General features: G+C 38.0%; 1 protein-coding gene across 1 annotated transcript in view; it reads right to left on the minus strand.

Moving 5' to 3' along the window:
• The window catches only part of CCDC171 (coiled-coil domain containing 171), a 378,568-nt gene that overhangs the window by 258,296 nt on the left and 102,192 nt on the right, over window positions 1-18,080 (minus strand). The window contains exon 13 of the mRNA XM_062208207.1: window positions 484-586. Coding sequence (XP_062064191.1) covers window positions 484-586 — 103 coding nt within the window. The remainder of the gene's footprint in view (window positions 1-483; window positions 587-18,080) is intronic.

Here is an 18,080-nt window from a genome sequence, read left to right on the forward strand (position 1 = left end):
AGAGCATACATATATGATAGTAAGAAATGAAAGTGAGAACCAGGTTAGAAAGCGTCAGTATTGAACATGCACTATGTTACAGCCTGTGTCCTACATAACCTTTTGAATGCATGACCTTTAAGTTGCTGAAGGTTGCCTCGGAATTTGGCTCCGGTTGATAGAAACATCTGTTCCCCTTGCAGGTATACTGTAAGGACTTTTTTCTCAGTTGGATTCAGAACACAGCAAGTGAGCCCTGTCTGTCCAATCATGCAGACCCCAACACTTGTAAATCAAGTTCTGGGAGGACAACAGCAGGTCCACATTCCATCACCCTTTCTCAGCCAGCTAGGCCAACTGACTGCTGTGAGAACTGCTCTTATCATGTCATCAAATCAAAGCATGTTGAGATAAGGGACTATAAGAGGCATCTGCAGAATTCCCAAAATGTAGTGACTTTGGAACACTGACAGATGCATCTGTCATTTTATACCTTCAACTAACCTGATGTCCACTGGCCCGACACAGTAAAGCTGTCCAAGATCGATTCCAATTCTTTCACGTTATTTTCACATGTCTCTACTAGGAAGGCCTGGTGCTTCTTAGCCTTTTAATTAAGAAAAAAATTATACATAATAAGGTCACATATTATAAGAGCTGCATATTTTTGTACGAACACATACAGGACAATTACGATAAGTGAGATAATAAATTACTAATAGATCTTCTTTTTGTCTTAATCATACCTTTTATTTGGCTTAATAAAAAACACTGTCTCTCCTGTCACTTGCTCTGTGTCACTCTGCTTTGCAAATAAATAAATCTTAAAAAAAAAAAAAAAACTACACAAGATCTCATTAACAGTTTCTCATTAACAAATTTACTGACATGGCTGGCATTGTGGAACAGTGGGATAAGCCACACCCTGCAATGCCATCATCCCATATCAGAGTTCTGTTTCGAGTCCTAGCTGCTCTCCTTCCCATCCAGCTCCCTGCTAATGTGACTGACAAAGCAGCGGAAGAAGTACTTGGGCCCCTGTCCCCCAGATAGGAGACCCAGAGAGAGTTATGGACACCCAGTCTCAGCCTATGCCAGCCCCAGTCATCCAGCCATTTAGGGATGGAACCAACAGGCAGAAGATTCATTCTCATTCTCTCTCTCTCTATCTCTCTCTTTCCTGTTCTCTCCCTCTCCCTCTCCTTGGCTCTTTGAGTCTCCCCTGACCCCACCCACCAATCTGCATTTCAAATAAATAAATAGTTTTTAAAACCACCTATACACACAATTCACTAAGGATCTGTTATCTAGCACTATGCTAACTATGTTATACAAAGTAGTTCTTTTATCCTCATAATAACCCTATTACAGAAAGGCTATTATTATCCCAATTTTGCAGATAAGAGAAGTGAGACAGAGGAAGCTTGCAGTCATGTGGTGAATTGCTAGATGGCAATCAAAAGTGAATACAGGGAGCAGGCATTTGACCTAGTGGTTAAGAGACTGACTAGGAGCCCTACTTCTCATACCTAAGTACTAATGTAAACATTTGGGAAGTAACCAGGGAAGGGGAACTTGCTCACTCGCTTGATCTCGCTCTCTTTTCTCATATCTCTGCTCTCAAATAAAATAAATAAATAAAATAAATAAATAAGCAATTTATTTTAAAAAGTGAATGTATTTAAGACCATTGAAGCTAATGGGAAGTCAAATGATGGTAGCTTGATCTAGGTTATTTAGTAATGAAAAAGGAGATAGAGGCAAACAGCAGATGTACTGGAAAGATCCTTGGAAGGTGAAATGGCCAGACCTTAGTCAAAATGTATTACATTAGACTACATTGATTGGCTTGGACTGGATGAGGATAGAGGAAGTCCTTAGATAAAAAGAAAAGCAATGATTGATGCCAAGGTTTCAAGCTAAAAGAACTAGGTGGATTTCAGTTGAATGAGAATAACAAAGGTGGAGGCTTTATTATGGATGTTTCAGTTTTTTATTTGCTTATTTCTGGCAGTGGGTATGATTCATGAATTGCTTTGATCACATTCCACTGGAGATACATAACATATCTCCATAGTGAGAGCTCTAGCACAATGCCAAACAGTCCCCAAATAAATATATTTGAGTCAACAAAGAACAAGAAAGTAGAAAAACATAGAAGGCTGGACATAATTGTGCAAAGCCCAGAAAGGAGATCCAGTAAAGGTGTAGGAATTATCCACACATGCTGCCTGGAGCTTGCTTTAAGGGTATTTGATAGGAAGTGAAAAGAGCCAGGACAAACCCTTAAGGAGCACTAGCATCTAAAGAGAGAGAGAGAGAGAGAGAGAGAGAGAGAGAGAGAGAGAGGGAGAGACACCAGCAAGGCAGAAAAGGGGAAGTACATAACGCCATGAAAAACAAGACAAGAGAATATTTCAAGGAGAAAGTTGTCAATTATGTCCAATACCATAGAACATTCAAGAAAAATGGAGACTAACAAGTGTCTACTGGGAGGTCACTGGTAACTTTGGCTAAATCTGTTCTACTGTGGTATAGTTATAAACAAGACTGGAGGGGCCGGTGCTGTGACGCAGCAGGTTAATGCCCTGGCCTGAAGCGCTGGCATCCCATACGGGTGCCAGTTAGAGACCCAGCTGCTCCACTTCTGATCCAGTTCTCTGCTATGGCCTGGGAAAGCAGTAGAGGATGGCCCAAGTCCTTGGACCCCTGCACCTGTATGGGAGACCCAGAAGAAGCTCCTGGCTCCTGGCTTCAGATTGGCACAGCTCCAGCTATTGTGGCCAATTGGAGAGTGAACCATCAGATGGAAGACCTCCCTCCCTCCCTCTCTCTCTGTAACTCTTTCAAATAAATAAATAAATCTTTAAAAAAAAAAAATGACTGGAACAGGCTAAAGAAGGAGGGAGCCTGGGTATTTTTTTTAGTAATTCAGAGAGAAATAAATGAATGAAAAGAGAAAGTTAAGACAACATTTTCCTGTCAAGAAGGGAAGGATAGGCAAAAGGCAGTAGGTGGAAAGGAGACTGGGGTGAAAAAAGAGTCTCCTTTTTTTTTTTTTAATGTGAGAACCCTAAACCTGTTTAAAAGCCAATAAGACAGAGGTACTAGTGAAAGAACACTTACAAATACAGAAGAAATGGGAGAATAGATATGATAGGACAAAATAACACCTGTCCACAGGGAATATCTTCCAAAATCCCCCATGGATGCCTGAAAACAGAGAAAGAGATGGACTTAGGTATACTACATTTTCTCCTACATAAAAACAACTGTAATAAAGTTTCACTTATAAACCAAGTACAGTAAAAGATTAATAACATTATAAAACAGAATAATTCTAATATATAATAAAAGTTATGTGGGTGTGATGTTTCTCTCAAAATATCTTACTGTACTTTCTTCACCTTTTCACTTAAAGAGAACATTTTATGACTTCTGTTTATCATATTCAAATTTCCAACATCACTACTTTTTGTGTTGAAGACCTTCTTAAGTAAAAAAGAGTGACTTGAACACAAGCACTGCAATAATGTGACAGTCAATCTGACGACAGAGGTGATTACTACGTGACTAATGGTCAAGGAGCTTATGCAGCATCAACACGCAAGACAAAACAATGATTCAACATCCCATGTGGGATGAAACTGGACAGCACAGTATTTCTTCAAATAGCATGCAATTTCAAACTTAGGAATGGTTAATTGCTGCAATTCTATATGTAATATTTTGGGGCCATAGTTGATGACAGGTAACAGAAACCATGGGAAATAGGGGGCTGATATACATAAAATTAATAACTCTTTGTTCAGAAGTCAGCTTACTTCTTCAGAATAGTTGTCACTCACCTCCATGACTATATCAATTCCTTTGATTATATTCTTCATCACTTTTCGCAATTATGATTCTCCCTTTTATTTGAATAGGTGTTTTATTAATGTGTCCATCTCATAGAATTTAAGCTTCATGAGAGGTAGACATCTCTCTCTCTCTCTCTCTCTCTCCGTGTGTGTGTGTGTATATATATATACATATATATATATATATATATATATATATATAATACTTTCTGTCCTCACTAGTATATCCCTAGCACCTAGACAATATCTAATACCTAAAATAAGAATTACTAGCAGTTCCATAGCTCAGGGGTTAGAGCACTTGTCTTGTAAAATAAGAGTTAGTTCAATTATAGTACATATAATCAACAGAAATGTGTTAAGTCAATTAGGCTTCATGCACACAAACTCTTAAAGGAGGAAGCTTTTTGTCAATATACTGATATGGAAAGATACCTCAGCTGTACAAGAAAGTTTCAAAAAGTTCACGAAAATTCATGCTAATCTTTAATTCATTTTTCCACAAGCTCTTTGAAGCCTCTGCTACTTTTGACTTAAAAATAAAAGTAAGGTTCATATGTATAAAAAAAAAACCACTAATTTTTATGTATAAAAAATAGGCAAAAGAACCCGCATGGGAGACCGGGAGAAGCACCTGGCTCCTGGCTTCGGATCAGTGAGATGCGCTGGCCGCAGTGGCCATTGGAGGGTGAACCAACGGCAAAAAGGAAGACCTTTCTCTCTGTCTCTCTCTCTCTCACTATCCACTCTGCCTGTCAAAAAAAAAAAAAAGGCAAAAGAGTCAAAAGAAATATATAAGGGGGCTACAAAATGTGCATTATCTTTTAATTCCACTTTTCTACCAACTCTTTGAAGGACCCTCATATTACTACAGATGGCCATCAATTAAATGTTTATCTTTAGGGGCTGGTGTTGTGGCACAGTGGGTTACGTTGCTTCCTGCGAAAACAACATCCCACGTAAGCGCCAGTTCGAGACCCCACTGCTCCACTTCCAATCCAGCTCCCTGCTAATGCACCTGGAAAGCAGCAGCAGGTGGCTCAAGTGTTTGGGATACTTCCACCCACTTGGGAGACTAGGATGGAGTTCCAGGCTACTGGCTTTGGCCTGGCCTAACCCCAGTTTTTGTAGCCATTTAGGGAATAAAACAGCAGATCTAAGATCCCTCTCTCTCTGGTTCTGCTCTTTCTAACATTGCCTTTCAAATAAATAAATAGAGCTAACATCGTGTCATAGCAGGTTAGGCTGCCAGCTGCAACACCAGCATGCCATATGGGCACCAATTCATGTCCCTGCTGCTCTACTTCCGACCCAGCTTCCTGCTAATCTGCCTGGGAAAGCAACATACGATACCCCAAGTGCTCAGGTCTCTGCATCTATTTGGGAGACCTGGATGCAGCTCCTGGCTCCCGGCTTTAGCCTGGCCCAGGCCCAGCCATTGCAGCCATTTGAGAAGTGAACCAATGGATGAAAGAGCTCTGTCTCTTCCTCTCTGAAACTCTGCCTTTCAAATATAAAAGTAAATCTTTAAAAAAAAAAAACTTTAAAAGTTTATGCATAAAAATTGAAATTCAAACAGAATCAATTTATGTATATAAACACAAGATAAAGTTTTTAAACTACTGAGCATTTTAATTATTAAATATTTCAGCATAATAAATTCTTAGAGTTTATAATGGTAATGGTAAAAAAAATCGATAAGGGAAAATAGAAGGAAACTCAATATTTTCAATCTTTACAAGACTGAATTCACAATTTAGTTTATAATTATAGAAATTGTGGGGCCAGTGCTGTGGTGTAGTGGGCTGAGCCTCTACCTGCAGCACTAGCATCACATAAAGGTGCCAGTTTAAGTCCTGGCTGCTCCACTTCTGATCCAGCTGTCTACCTATGCCTAGGAAGGCAGCAGAGGATGGCCCGAGTGCTTGAGCCCCTGCACTAACATGGGAGACCTGGAAGAAGTCCTGGATTCCGGCTTCAGATTGGCCCAAATCTGGCCATTGTGGCCATCTGGGGAGTGAACTAGAAGACTGAAGACCTTTCCATCTCTCCCTCTCTCTGTGTGTAACTCGATCTCTCAGATAAATAAAATATTTTTAAAATAATAGAAATTTTATAATTTTAAATTCAAATAGGATAATATATATACTATTATATAACTTTCTTATCCATTCATAGTATGTTTCTGATACTTTCCCACATTGCAAATTATTTTTTAGCTACACAGACTTGGATTGTTTAGGTGTACTCAAAATTAGATTAACCAGTATCCTACTCTTAACTTTTTCAAGTTATTCAGTTTTTTTAATGTAAGAAGTAACCATTACTGACATGAAAGTAAATTTATTCTGTTTTTATAATTATACTATCTTTGAAATATGCATTTATTCATCTATTTATATAAAGGGAACAGATTTCATATATACAGCATATATACAGTTTTAAGAAAAAAATGATACTTCCCACCCTCACTCTCTACATCTTCCTTCTTATTTTTCTTTTAATTTCTTGCAATGACATATGTTCAATTTACTTTATACTCACAAGCTTAATCCTCCACTAAATAAAGAATTCAACAAGTAGTAACTAAATAGACAACTGTTCCTCAGCAGTATAAACAAGGGTTATAAACACAGATGTCAATTTTAATCATGCACATTTTTTTGTACTCTATATGTTAGTTACTATAAATCAGAGAAAACATGATATTTGCCTTTTTGGGATTGACTTCTTTCATTACATATAGTGGTCTCCAACTGCATCCATTTTGTCACAGAAGACAAGATTTAATTCTTTTTATGGCTGAGTAGTATTCCATTGTGTATACATACCACACTTTCTTTATCTAGTCATGAGTTCATGGAAATATGGATTGATTCCATATATTGGCTATTGTGAATTGAGCTGCAATTAAAAAGGGGATAACATGCTAGGCCACAAAGCAAGTCTCACCAAATTAAAAAAAACTGAACTCATACCAGCATCTTCTCTGAAGCTGGAAATCAACAACTCAAGAATCTCTAGAACATATGCAAACACATGAAAACTGAACAACATGGTCCTAAATGAACAGTGGATCACAGGAGAAATAAAAAAATCTGGAAATGAATGAAGATGACAATACAACACATCAAAACTTAAGGGATACAGCAAAAGCAGTGGTAAGAGGAAAGTTTATAGTAATTGGTGTCTACATCAAAAAAATTGGAAAGACACCAAATAAATGCACTATCAATGTATCTCAAAGACCTAGAAACACATCAACAAACCAAACTCAAAATTAGAAGGAGAAAAGAAACAATTAAAATTAGAGAATAAACAAAAGTGTAACCAAAAAAAAAAATACAAAAAATCAGCAAAACAAACATCTATTTTTTAAGAAAAAATAAACAAAATTGACACACCATTGGCCCAATCAACCAAAAAATGAGGGAGAAGACCCAAATCAATAAAACTAGAGATAGAAAAGGAAACATAACAACAGATACCACAGAAATAAAAATAATCATCAGAAACTACTACAAAGAGTTGTATGACAACAAACCGGGAAACCTAGAAGAAATGTATAGGGGCCAGCACTGTGGATCACTTGGTTAATCCTCTGCCTGCGGCACCAGCATCCCATATGGGTGCCGGTTCTAGTCCCGGTTGCTCCTCTTCCAGTCCAGCTCTCTGCTGTGGCCTGGGAGGGCAGTGGAGGATGGCCCTAGTGCTTGGGCCCCTGTACCCATTTGGGAGACCAGGAAGAAGCACCTGGATCCTGGCTTTGGATTGGAACAGCTCCAGCTGTAGCAGCCATTTGGGGAATGAATGAAGGGAACCTTTCTCCCTCTCTCTCTCTCTCTCTCTGTCTGTCTATAACTCTACCTGTCAAATAAATTAAAAAAAAAAAAAAAAGAAGAAGAAATGGATAGATTCCTGGACACAAACAACCCACCTAAATTCAATCATGAAGACATAGAAAGCCTAAACAGACCAACAACCAAGATGGAAATTGAATCAGTAATAAAGATCCTCCCAATAAAGAAAAGCCCCAGACTGGATGGCTTCACTGCTAAATTCTATCAGACATTTAAAGAAGAATTAACTCCAATTCTTCTCAAGCTATTAAAAAAAATTGAAAGGGAGAAAATCTTCCCAAACTCCTTCTATGAAGCTGGAATAACCTTAATTCCTAAACCTGAAAAAGATATAACGGAGAAAGGGAACTACAGACTAATTTCCCTAATGAACATAGACACAATAATCCTCAATAATATACTAGCCAATCGAATCCAACAACACATCAAAAAGATCATTCAATTGGACCAAGTGCGATTTATCCTGGTATGCAGGGATGGTTCAACAGTCACAAATCAATCCATCTGATACAACACATTAACAAAGTAAAGAACAAAAACCATATGATTATCTCAATAGATGCAGAGAAAGCATTTGATAAAATAGAATATCCTTTCATGATGAAAACCTTAAGAAAATTGTGCTTACAAGGAACATTCCTCAACACAATCAAGGCAATTTATGACAAACCCATGGCCAGCATCCTATTGAATAGGTAAAGTTGGAAGTATTCAGACTAAGATCCAGAACCAGACAAGACTGCCCACTCTCACCATTAGCCAGAGCCATTAGGCAAGAAAAAGAAATCAAAAGGATACAAATTGGGAAGGAGGAAGTCAAACTAGCCCTATTTCAGATGACATGATTCTATATACAGGGGATACAAAAGGCTCCACCAGGAGGCTATAGGGACTCATAAAAGATTTTGGCAAAGTGGCAGGACATAAAATCAACAAGCAAAAATCAGTAGCCTTTGTATAACAGACAATGCCATGGTTGAGAAAAAGCTTCTAAGGTCAATCACATTAACAATATTGCAAAAAAAATTAAATATCTTGGAATAAATTTAATCAAGGATATCAAAGATCTCTACAATGAGAATTATAAAACATTAAAGAAAGAAATAGAAGACACAAAAAATGGAAAAATCTTCCATATTCATGGACTAGGAGAATCAACACTATCAAAATGACGATATTATTGAAAGCAATTTACATATGCAATGAAGCTGAAATTCATATGGAAACATTGGAGACCCCAAATAGCTAAAGCAATCTTATATAACAAAAACAAAGTTGGAGGCATCACAATACCAGATTTCAAGACATACTACAGGGCAGTTATAATCAAAACATCCTGGTACAGGCACAGAAGCAGATGGATAGATCAATGGAACAGAAAAGAAACTCCAGGCCACACCGCAGCTTACTTGGCTAATCCTCCACCTGCGGCGCCAGCACCCGGGTTCTAGTCCCGGTTGGGGCACCAGATTCTGTCTGGTTGCTCCTCTTCCAGTCCAGCTCTCTGCTGTGGCCCGGGAAGGCAGTGGAGGATGGCCTAAGTGCCTGGGCCCTGAACCTGCATTGGAGACCAGGAGGAAGCACCTGGCTTCTGGCTTCAGATCGGCACAGCGCGTGGGCCATAGCAGCCATTTGGGGGGGTGAACCAATGGCAGGAAGACCTTTCTCTCTGTCTCTCTCTCACTGTCTAACTCTGCCTGTCAAAAAGAGAGAGAGAGAGAGAGAGAGAGAGAGAGAGAGAGAAAAGAAAAGCAAGAAGCTCCAGAAATAAACCCCCACATATACAACCAACTTTATCTTTGACAAAGGAGCAAAAATCAATCCCTAGAGCAAGGACAGTCTCTTCAACAAAGGTACTAGGTAAACTGGATCTTCACAAGCAGAAGTAAGAAGCAAGACCCCCATCTTACACCTTACACAAAAATCCACTCCAAATGAATCAAAGAACTAAATCTACAACCTGATACCACCAAATTATTAGAGAACACTGAGGAAACCTTGCAGAAAAATTGCACAGGCAAAGAGTTGTGGGAAAAGATCACAGAGATCCAGGCAATTAAAGCCAAAATTGACAAATGGGATTACATAAAATTGAGAAGCTTCTGCACTACAAATGAAACACTCAGCAAAGTGAAGAGGCAACTGAAAGAATGGGAGAAATTATTTGCAAGCTATGCAACTGATAAAGGATTAATATCATAAAGAGCTCAAACTCGATAACAATAAAACAAACAAACCAGTTAAGAAATGGACAAAGCACTTAAACATATTTTTCAAAAGAGGAAATCCAAATGGCCAATAGACACTTGAAAAAATTATCAGGATCACTAGCCGTCAGGGAAATGGAAATCAAAACCACAATGAAGTTTCACTTCACCCCCATTAGAATGGCTTTCATACAGAAATCAATAAATAACAAATGCCAGTGAGGATGTTGGAGGGGGAAAGGTATCCTAATCCACTGTTCTTTGGAATATAAACTGGTACAGGCACTGTCTATCCTAGAAAGAATATACCATGCACTGATGAAAAGAATATATATTCTATAGCTTTGGGAAGAAATCTTCTCTAGATATCAATTGGATCCATTTGTCAATGGTGTAGATTAGCTCTTTGTTGACTTTTTGTCTAGTTGATCTGTCTGATTTAAATGGGGTATTAAAGTCACTTTATTATTATTGTACTGGAACATGTCTCCCTCTAGGCCCATTAACATTTGGTTTAAATAACCAGTTGCCTTAACCTTGAATGCATATATATTTAGTACAGTTATATGTTTCTATTGAATCAGCCCTTTATTCATTACATAATGCCCTTATTTGTCTCTTTTTAACAGTTTTTGTCTTGAATCCTATTAGGTCTGATACTAGGGTGGCAACTCCTGCTCATATTTTATTTCCATTTGCATGGAATACCTTTTTCCATCCTTTCACTTTCAATCTGTGTGTATCTTTGTTGGTGAGATGTGTTACTCATAGGTAGCATATAAATAGGTCTTCTTTTTTAATCAATTAAGCCAGTTTGTATCTTTTTATTGGAGAATTTAGGCTATTTACATTCAAGGTTATTACTGATAAGTAAAACTTGGTCCTGCCATGTTTCCATAAATATGCCTATTGCTTGTTTTGGATCTTCTTTATACTTTCACTAGGAAGTTTTCTACTTTTAGATTCTTTGACTGCGCTGATTATTTTTCTCTGCTTCTGTGTGTAACGCATCCTTAATTATCATTTTTTTTGACAGGCAGATTTAGACAGTGAAAGAGATAGAGACAGAGAGAAAGGTGTTCCTTCCATTGGTTCACCCCCCAAATGGCCACTATGGCTGGTGCGCTGCAGCTGCTGCACTGCACCTATCCAAAGCCAGGAGCCAGGTGCTTCCTCCTGGTCTCCCATGTGGGTACAGGGCCCAAGCACTTGGGCCATCCTCCATTGCACCCCCGGGCCACAGCAGAGAGCTGGACTGGAAGAGGAACAACCAGACAGAATCTGGCACCCCAACCGGGACTAGAACCTGGAGTGCTGGCGCTGCAGGTAGAGGATTAGCCAAGTGAGCTGTGGTGTGGCCTGGAGTTTCTATTCTGTTCCATTGATTTTGGGTTGACAATTTTTTTTTTTTTTTTTTTTTTTTTTTTAGAACTTGGACTATGTCTCTCCATTTGCTCCTAGCCTGTAGGGTTTCTGATGAGAAATCTGCTGTCAATCTAATTAGAGTTACTTTAATATAACTGGTGTTTCTCTCTTACACATTTTAGGATATTTCCTTTACGTTTTATTTTTGAAAGATTGACTATATGTCTTGAAAATCTCATAGGTTTTCTTATAGAACATGTCTATTAGGGTTTCTGTGCACTTCCTATACTTGGATGTCTATATCTTTCTCCAAATTAGGGAAATTTTCTGCTTTTGTTTCATTTAATAAATCTTATAGGCCATTCTGTTTTTCCATATCTTCAGGAATTCCTAGGACATGAATGTCTCATCATTTAATAGTATTTCATAGATATTAAACACAGTTTTTGGTTTTTCTAATTTTTTCTTCCTTTTTTTGTTTTTTTGTCTGAAGGGATTTTTCCAAATATTTGTCTTCCAGGGGCCGGCACTGCGGCACAGTAGGTTAATCCTCTGCCTGCAGTTCCGGCATCCCATATGGGCACCGGTTCTAGTCCCAGTTGCTCCTCTTCCAGTCCAGCTCTCTGCTGTGGCCTGGGAAGGCAGTGGAAGATGGCCCAAATGCTTGGGCCCCTGAACCCACGTGGGAGACCAGGAGGGCACCTGGTTCCTGGCTTCGGATCAGCGCAGCTCTGGCCACTGCAGCTATCTGGGGGGTGAACCAACAGAAGGAAGACCTTTCTCTCTGTCTTTCCCTCTCACTGTCTGTAACTCTACCTCTGAAATAAATGAATAAAATCTTTTTTAAAATTTTGTCTTCTCTCTTGGATATGCTTTCTTATGCTTCACTGAGTCTGTTGCTAAGGTTTTCCAATGTATTTATTTGACATTTTGAATTCTTCAATATTTCAGTTTGGTTTTTCTTTAATATCTCTTATCTTCCGGCAGAATTTCTCACAATGTCATGTATCAATTTTCTAACTCACGTACTTACTTCTCTGTGTTTTTGAGTAATCTTATGATCATTATTTTTAATTTCCTTTCAGGCATTTCATCAATATCCTCATTTTCACAGTTTAATATTGAAGTATGCTGTGTTCTTTCTGTGGTACCATCTTTTTATCTTTGATCATGTTTCTTATATTTCTATGTTTGTTTTTACACATCTGGGTAAACACTTGCTGACAACTCCTTTGAAGGCTTTGTTCTTTGAAATGTGCCCCATGGCTTAGTGCAATGCCTTCTCCTTCAGCAGATATCCAGTGGTGTGTGCTGGATGGAGCCATGGAGCTCCAGCCACAGCTCAAGTGTAAGGCAGGAGTCCAGAGTGGCACCCAGGTTATGCATGGTAGATCTCTTCTATTGCCAGCAGAGAGGAGGGTATGATCATACTAGCTAGTATGTTCACAACCCTAGCCTCACTCTGCCAAGGTGAATCACTGCCCAGGGAAAGTCCACAGTGCCGGCACACCCTTCCCAGGCACACAAACCTCATAAAGGATCTATAAACTCTGTAGTACGAGCAAAGAACCTTCCACAATGACCCTCCCCAGAACTTAGGTAGATCCAAGCTTCTGGAGTTAGACCCAGGGATTGTCCAAAGACCCAAACACACCTCACATCCTTCTCATTTTTCTAGTCTATCACACAGTCACAGGATTCCCACAGTCTCAGGATGAAAATTTATCAATAGTTTGGTTATAGGTTTTATGTCATATTTCCTTACTCCAAAATTGTAAAACAATTAATTTCATTATTTTTCTTCTAAGGTTTTTTCATTTTCCTGCTTCTAGAACCTGTGTAATATAAGTATTATGGTATATATTCAACAATATTACTCTTCCTCATGTACAGCCTGTTGTCTGAAAACTATTTGTGAGATACTCCACCTCTAAGTATTGATCTGGCAAATCAACAATATCATAAACTAAGTTCCAAAATATATTAATAGCTATTTTTGAACTCTAATCTGTTTTATTGATTTCTCCATAATTTTCATAGTATCAAACTTATATAATAATTTTTTATATTTTTAAAAAATTCATTGAGATATAAGTGACATACAGTTTACCCAAAGTATATAATGCAATGTTTTTAGTATATTCACAGGGTTGTGAAACCATAACCATAATGTAAATTTAGAACACTGCTGCCTCTATTAAAAGATATGCCACATCCACTGGCTTCCATTCCCTATTCTCCCACAACAACTCACAAGCCCTAAGATATCACCATACTTATTTCTGCTACTATATATTTGTATATTCTGGATACTTCATATAAAATTTAATTGCCTTGGGGTATTTACCAAGGATGTGAAAGATATCTACAATGAAAGTTAAAAATATTAATGAATGGTAATAGAAGATATAAAAAATAGAAAAATCTTCCATATTCGTGGATTAGAATTAATTTCATCAAAATGTCCATACTATCAAAAGCAATTAACAGATTCAATGCAATCCCCATCAAAATTCCAAGGACACTCTTCACAGAAGTAGAAAAAATCCCAAATTTCATATGGAGACACAAAAAACCCCAAATAGCCAAAGCAACGGTAAATGATAAAAACAAAGCTGGAGGCATCACAATATCAGATTTCAAGACATACTGCAAGGACATTAAAGTCAAAACAGTTTGATATTGGCACAAAAATAGACATGTAGACCAATGAAACAGAATAGAAACCCCAGAAATTAACCCACATATCAACAACAAACTAATCTTTGACAAGTGAGCTAAAATCATTCCCTGGAGAAAAGAAAAGACAGTCTCTTCAAGAAATGGTGTGGAGAAAATTTAATTTCTACTTCAGTTCTTTATGTCTGTTGTCTGCATGGTACATTTCTTTTAATCCTCTGCTATTTTGATACATATACAAGGGTATTTCCAAAGGCTTAAGGAAAATGCACATTACATAAAAACTATGTATGAATTTCAAAAATTTTTGCACCAAAATAAACTTATCTTTTCATTCTATTTTTTCACAAACTTTCTGAAGTCATCTTGTATTATCTTTAATACTCATGAAAAACACTGCAAGATAAAGATTATTAATACCATTTTACACACAGGCAAACAGATTCAAAGGGAGAAAATCAGTAGAGGCCATCCAACTACTCTAATATACTGCTAGAAACCAAAAACCAGAACAATTGTTGTCCAAAATACATTCTTTCTATTATGCCATACTGACTGAGGCTAAGTCTTCATCAATGTCAAGATATAAAAGTTAGGGCCAGTGCTCACATGTGCCGGCTTCCCATGTGAGCACCGGTTGAGTTCCGGCTGTTCCAGTTCTGATCCAGCCTTCTGCTATGGCCTGGAAAATCAGAAGAAGATGGCCCAAGTTTCTGGGACCCTGCACCCACGTGAGAGACCTGGAAGATGATCCTGGCTCCTGACTTCCGATTGGCCCACCTCTGGCCATTACATCCATTTGGGCAGTGAACCAGTAGATGGAAGGCCTCTCTCTCTCTCTGTTTCTGCCTCTCTGTACCTCTGCCTTCCAAATAAATAAATAAATCTTTAAAAAAAAAAAGACATAAAAGTTAACAGGAATATGAAGGAACTTCAAAAAGTTTATGGAAAAACTGAATACCAAAAACAGTGGATTGAAAACAAAGTACCAAACAAGCATAAATTCTGTTTCTGTTTCTTATTTTTTATTAACATGTTTTATCATCTGACATAAAGAATAAGTTTAGATTTGATGCTAAATAAATTGTGTAATTCTAGAAATTTAAGATAATTGAGGGATAAAAGGACTCATTTCTTTGCCCAAGATATAATTCACATAAAGAGTTTGTAAATGGAACAGAAAGTCCTAAATGCAATGCTGGCTAGCCATACAATGTTTAAATGAATCTTTACTGATAGTTCTACTAAGAACCAAAGACAAGGATACTGTGATGAATCTACAATCAGTATACACAGGGGACTAAAAAACAAAAATCTTCAAAGTAAGTTCATAAAATGATTGGTAAATTTTAATATATTATTAAAGAGGAATTTGGGTTTGTTATAAAATATCTTTAGCCAGAAAAGGAATGAGGAAACCAGAGCTGTGGCATAGTGAGTAAAGATGCCGCCTGCAATGAAGACATCTCATATGGGCGCTGGTTTGAGACCCGGCTGCTCCACTTCCAATCAAGCTCGCTGCTATGGCCTGGGAAAGTAGTAGAAGATGGCCCAAATCCTTGGGCCCCTATACCCACGTGGGAGACCTGAGAAAGCTCCTGGCTCCTGGCTTCAGATTGGCTCAGCTCTGGCCATTGCGGCTTTCTGGGTAGCAAACCAGCAGATGGAAGACCTCTCTCTGTCTGCCTCTGACTTCGCCGCTCTATAACTCTGCCTTTCAAATAAATAAATGAATCTTAAAAAAAAAGCAATGAGATGACAAAGAAAAATCTTTATTTGCACCTTGGTATACTACATCTCACACTGCTAAACTGAATTAATTTCTGGCTTAATATAATCTGGTTTTTTTTGTTTCATAATCATATCTTTGAGTATACAAAAATTATTGTTCACTTTTTTGCACACTCAGAATGATTATCACAAATAGAAAAGCACCTAAATAATTTCTAATGCAAGTTCTTAAAGAAACACGAGCATATGCAAATATGCATTTATAGTTAAAACTTGGCACAAGGGCCTTGCTGATCTGCAATGGACAGAGTTGATTCAAAACATAAGTAACAATAAAAGCAATTAAGGATATTCTAAATAAGCCTTAAAATAACAGATGGGAGCAGGCTTTGGGCCTAAAGATACCCATGTACCGTATCAGAGTGCCTGGGTTCAATCTCTAGCTCCTATACCAAATTCCAGCTTCCTTCTAATAAGCACCCTGGGAGAAGGGGATGACTCAGGTGATGCCTCAAGTACTTAGACCCCTGCCACCTATATGGGAGACTTAGATTGATTGGGCCCAACTCCAGTCCAGCTCCAGCTATTCTAGGCATTTCAGGAATGAACCAGCAGATATAAACTTGCTCTCCTTTTCTTTCGGTCCCTCTCACTTGCAGATTAAAAAATATAGGATTAATACAGTTTTTAAACAATTAGCATTTTTTAAAGATTTATTTATTTATTTGAAAGGTAGAGTCACAGAGAGGGAGAGGGAGAGGCAGAGGCAGTGAGAAGTATTCCATCCTCTGGTTCAGTTCCCAAATGGCCACACAGCCAGAGCTGGGCCAGACGAAAGCAAGGAGCCAGGAGCTTCATCCAGGTCCCCCACATGGGTGCAGGGGCCCAAGCACTTGGGCTATCTTCTGCTGCCTTCCCAGGTACATTGGCAAGGAGCTGGATCAGAAGTGGAGTAGCCAGGACTCAAAGCAGAGCCCCTGTGGGATGCCAGCACTGCAGCCACTAGCTTAACTCACTTCACCATAGTGCTGGCCCCAAGAAATCAGCATTTTAAACTTAAGTTGAACAGTTGAAACAGTGAAACATAATGCTTATCACTCCTAAACATTTTTAACTCAATCAAACTTCTTAATTTTTAACTTAAATATATGCTAAGGCATTATGAAGAAATGCTAAGTAAAACAAAGAAACATCAGAATCTATTATTGTGAGAAGTCAGATGGGTTAATAGGGATCCCCTTGGAATTTGGGATGTAAAATATTTGCAACTTTCCCCAAAAGGTTATCTTTAGCAAGAATAAACAGGCCATCCTCCTTCCTTCCAAATCTCCAAATTTACCATGAAAATAGCAAGGGAGCTCTTACTGAGCTCACAGCTCATTATAAAAACAAGTTACCTATCCCACCCTCAGCAAGCCAGTCAGGATGGAGAATTGTAAATCAGGTCTTTTAATGGTTTTTGCCCCCACCTGGTAACTGAATGCCAATCTGATGGTCAAGTTTTTTTTTTTTTTCCTTTTGAAAATGTACTTAAAAAGCTCACTGCCACCAGACCCTTTGGGGTTTTTCCTCTCTTGAAGCCCCCCTCCAAGCTACTCCAGCTGGAGGTCCTTGATTCTAATAAATACTTTTAAATCTCTTTGCTGTCTGCTTGGAAATTCTTCTTCCATGTGAGACAAAGAACCAATGTAACAATAATTTCTCCGCAGCCGTTTTCCCACAACATTGTCAACATCACATACTTTTGCTCCCACAGCTTAACTTTTCATCTTCTCCTGCACCTAGTTACCTGTACATAATGTATTTGTAAGGGCTCAAGGAGTCAGTTAAGCTGAATTGAAATTGATCTGGTTAGCTATCATCATCATCACCATCCACAGCTCTTCCTTGATCATATTAATGATATTTAATTTCTTAGTTTCTTATGTGCCTATCTTACATAATAAAATGTTACCCTCTGTTAGTTTTAACAAGTACTTAATTTTTCAGCAAATGCTATGTTCCAATCCCAATGTGGACCTTAACAAATCTCAATCTCTCTCTCTCTCTCTCTCACACACACACACACACACATCCCACACACACACACATCCCACACACACAACCATTTTATTTTTCTCCCCAGATCAACAATGAGATTTAAATTTTTAAAATTTACTTATCTATATAGAATGTTTCAAGAAGCTTTTGCCTATGAAAGCTACATAAATACTTAAATACCCAAAGACACATACTTGATGAATAATATTCAATAGTTTTAAATTTTAAGTGCCACTATGACAGATAAAAAGTGATATTTATATTAGCAAAGATAATGCTCACATATAAATACAATTACTATTCTGGGTGAAATTCGGTAATCAATAATTTTTCAGTAAAAATTCAGAATAGAATATTTA

The sequence above is a fragment of the Lepus europaeus genome, chromosome 12 (assembly GCF_033115175.1).
Source record: "Lepus europaeus isolate LE1 chromosome 12, mLepTim1.pri, whole genome shotgun sequence".
NCBI lineage: Eukaryota > Metazoa > Chordata > Mammalia > Lagomorpha > Leporidae > Lepus > Lepus europaeus.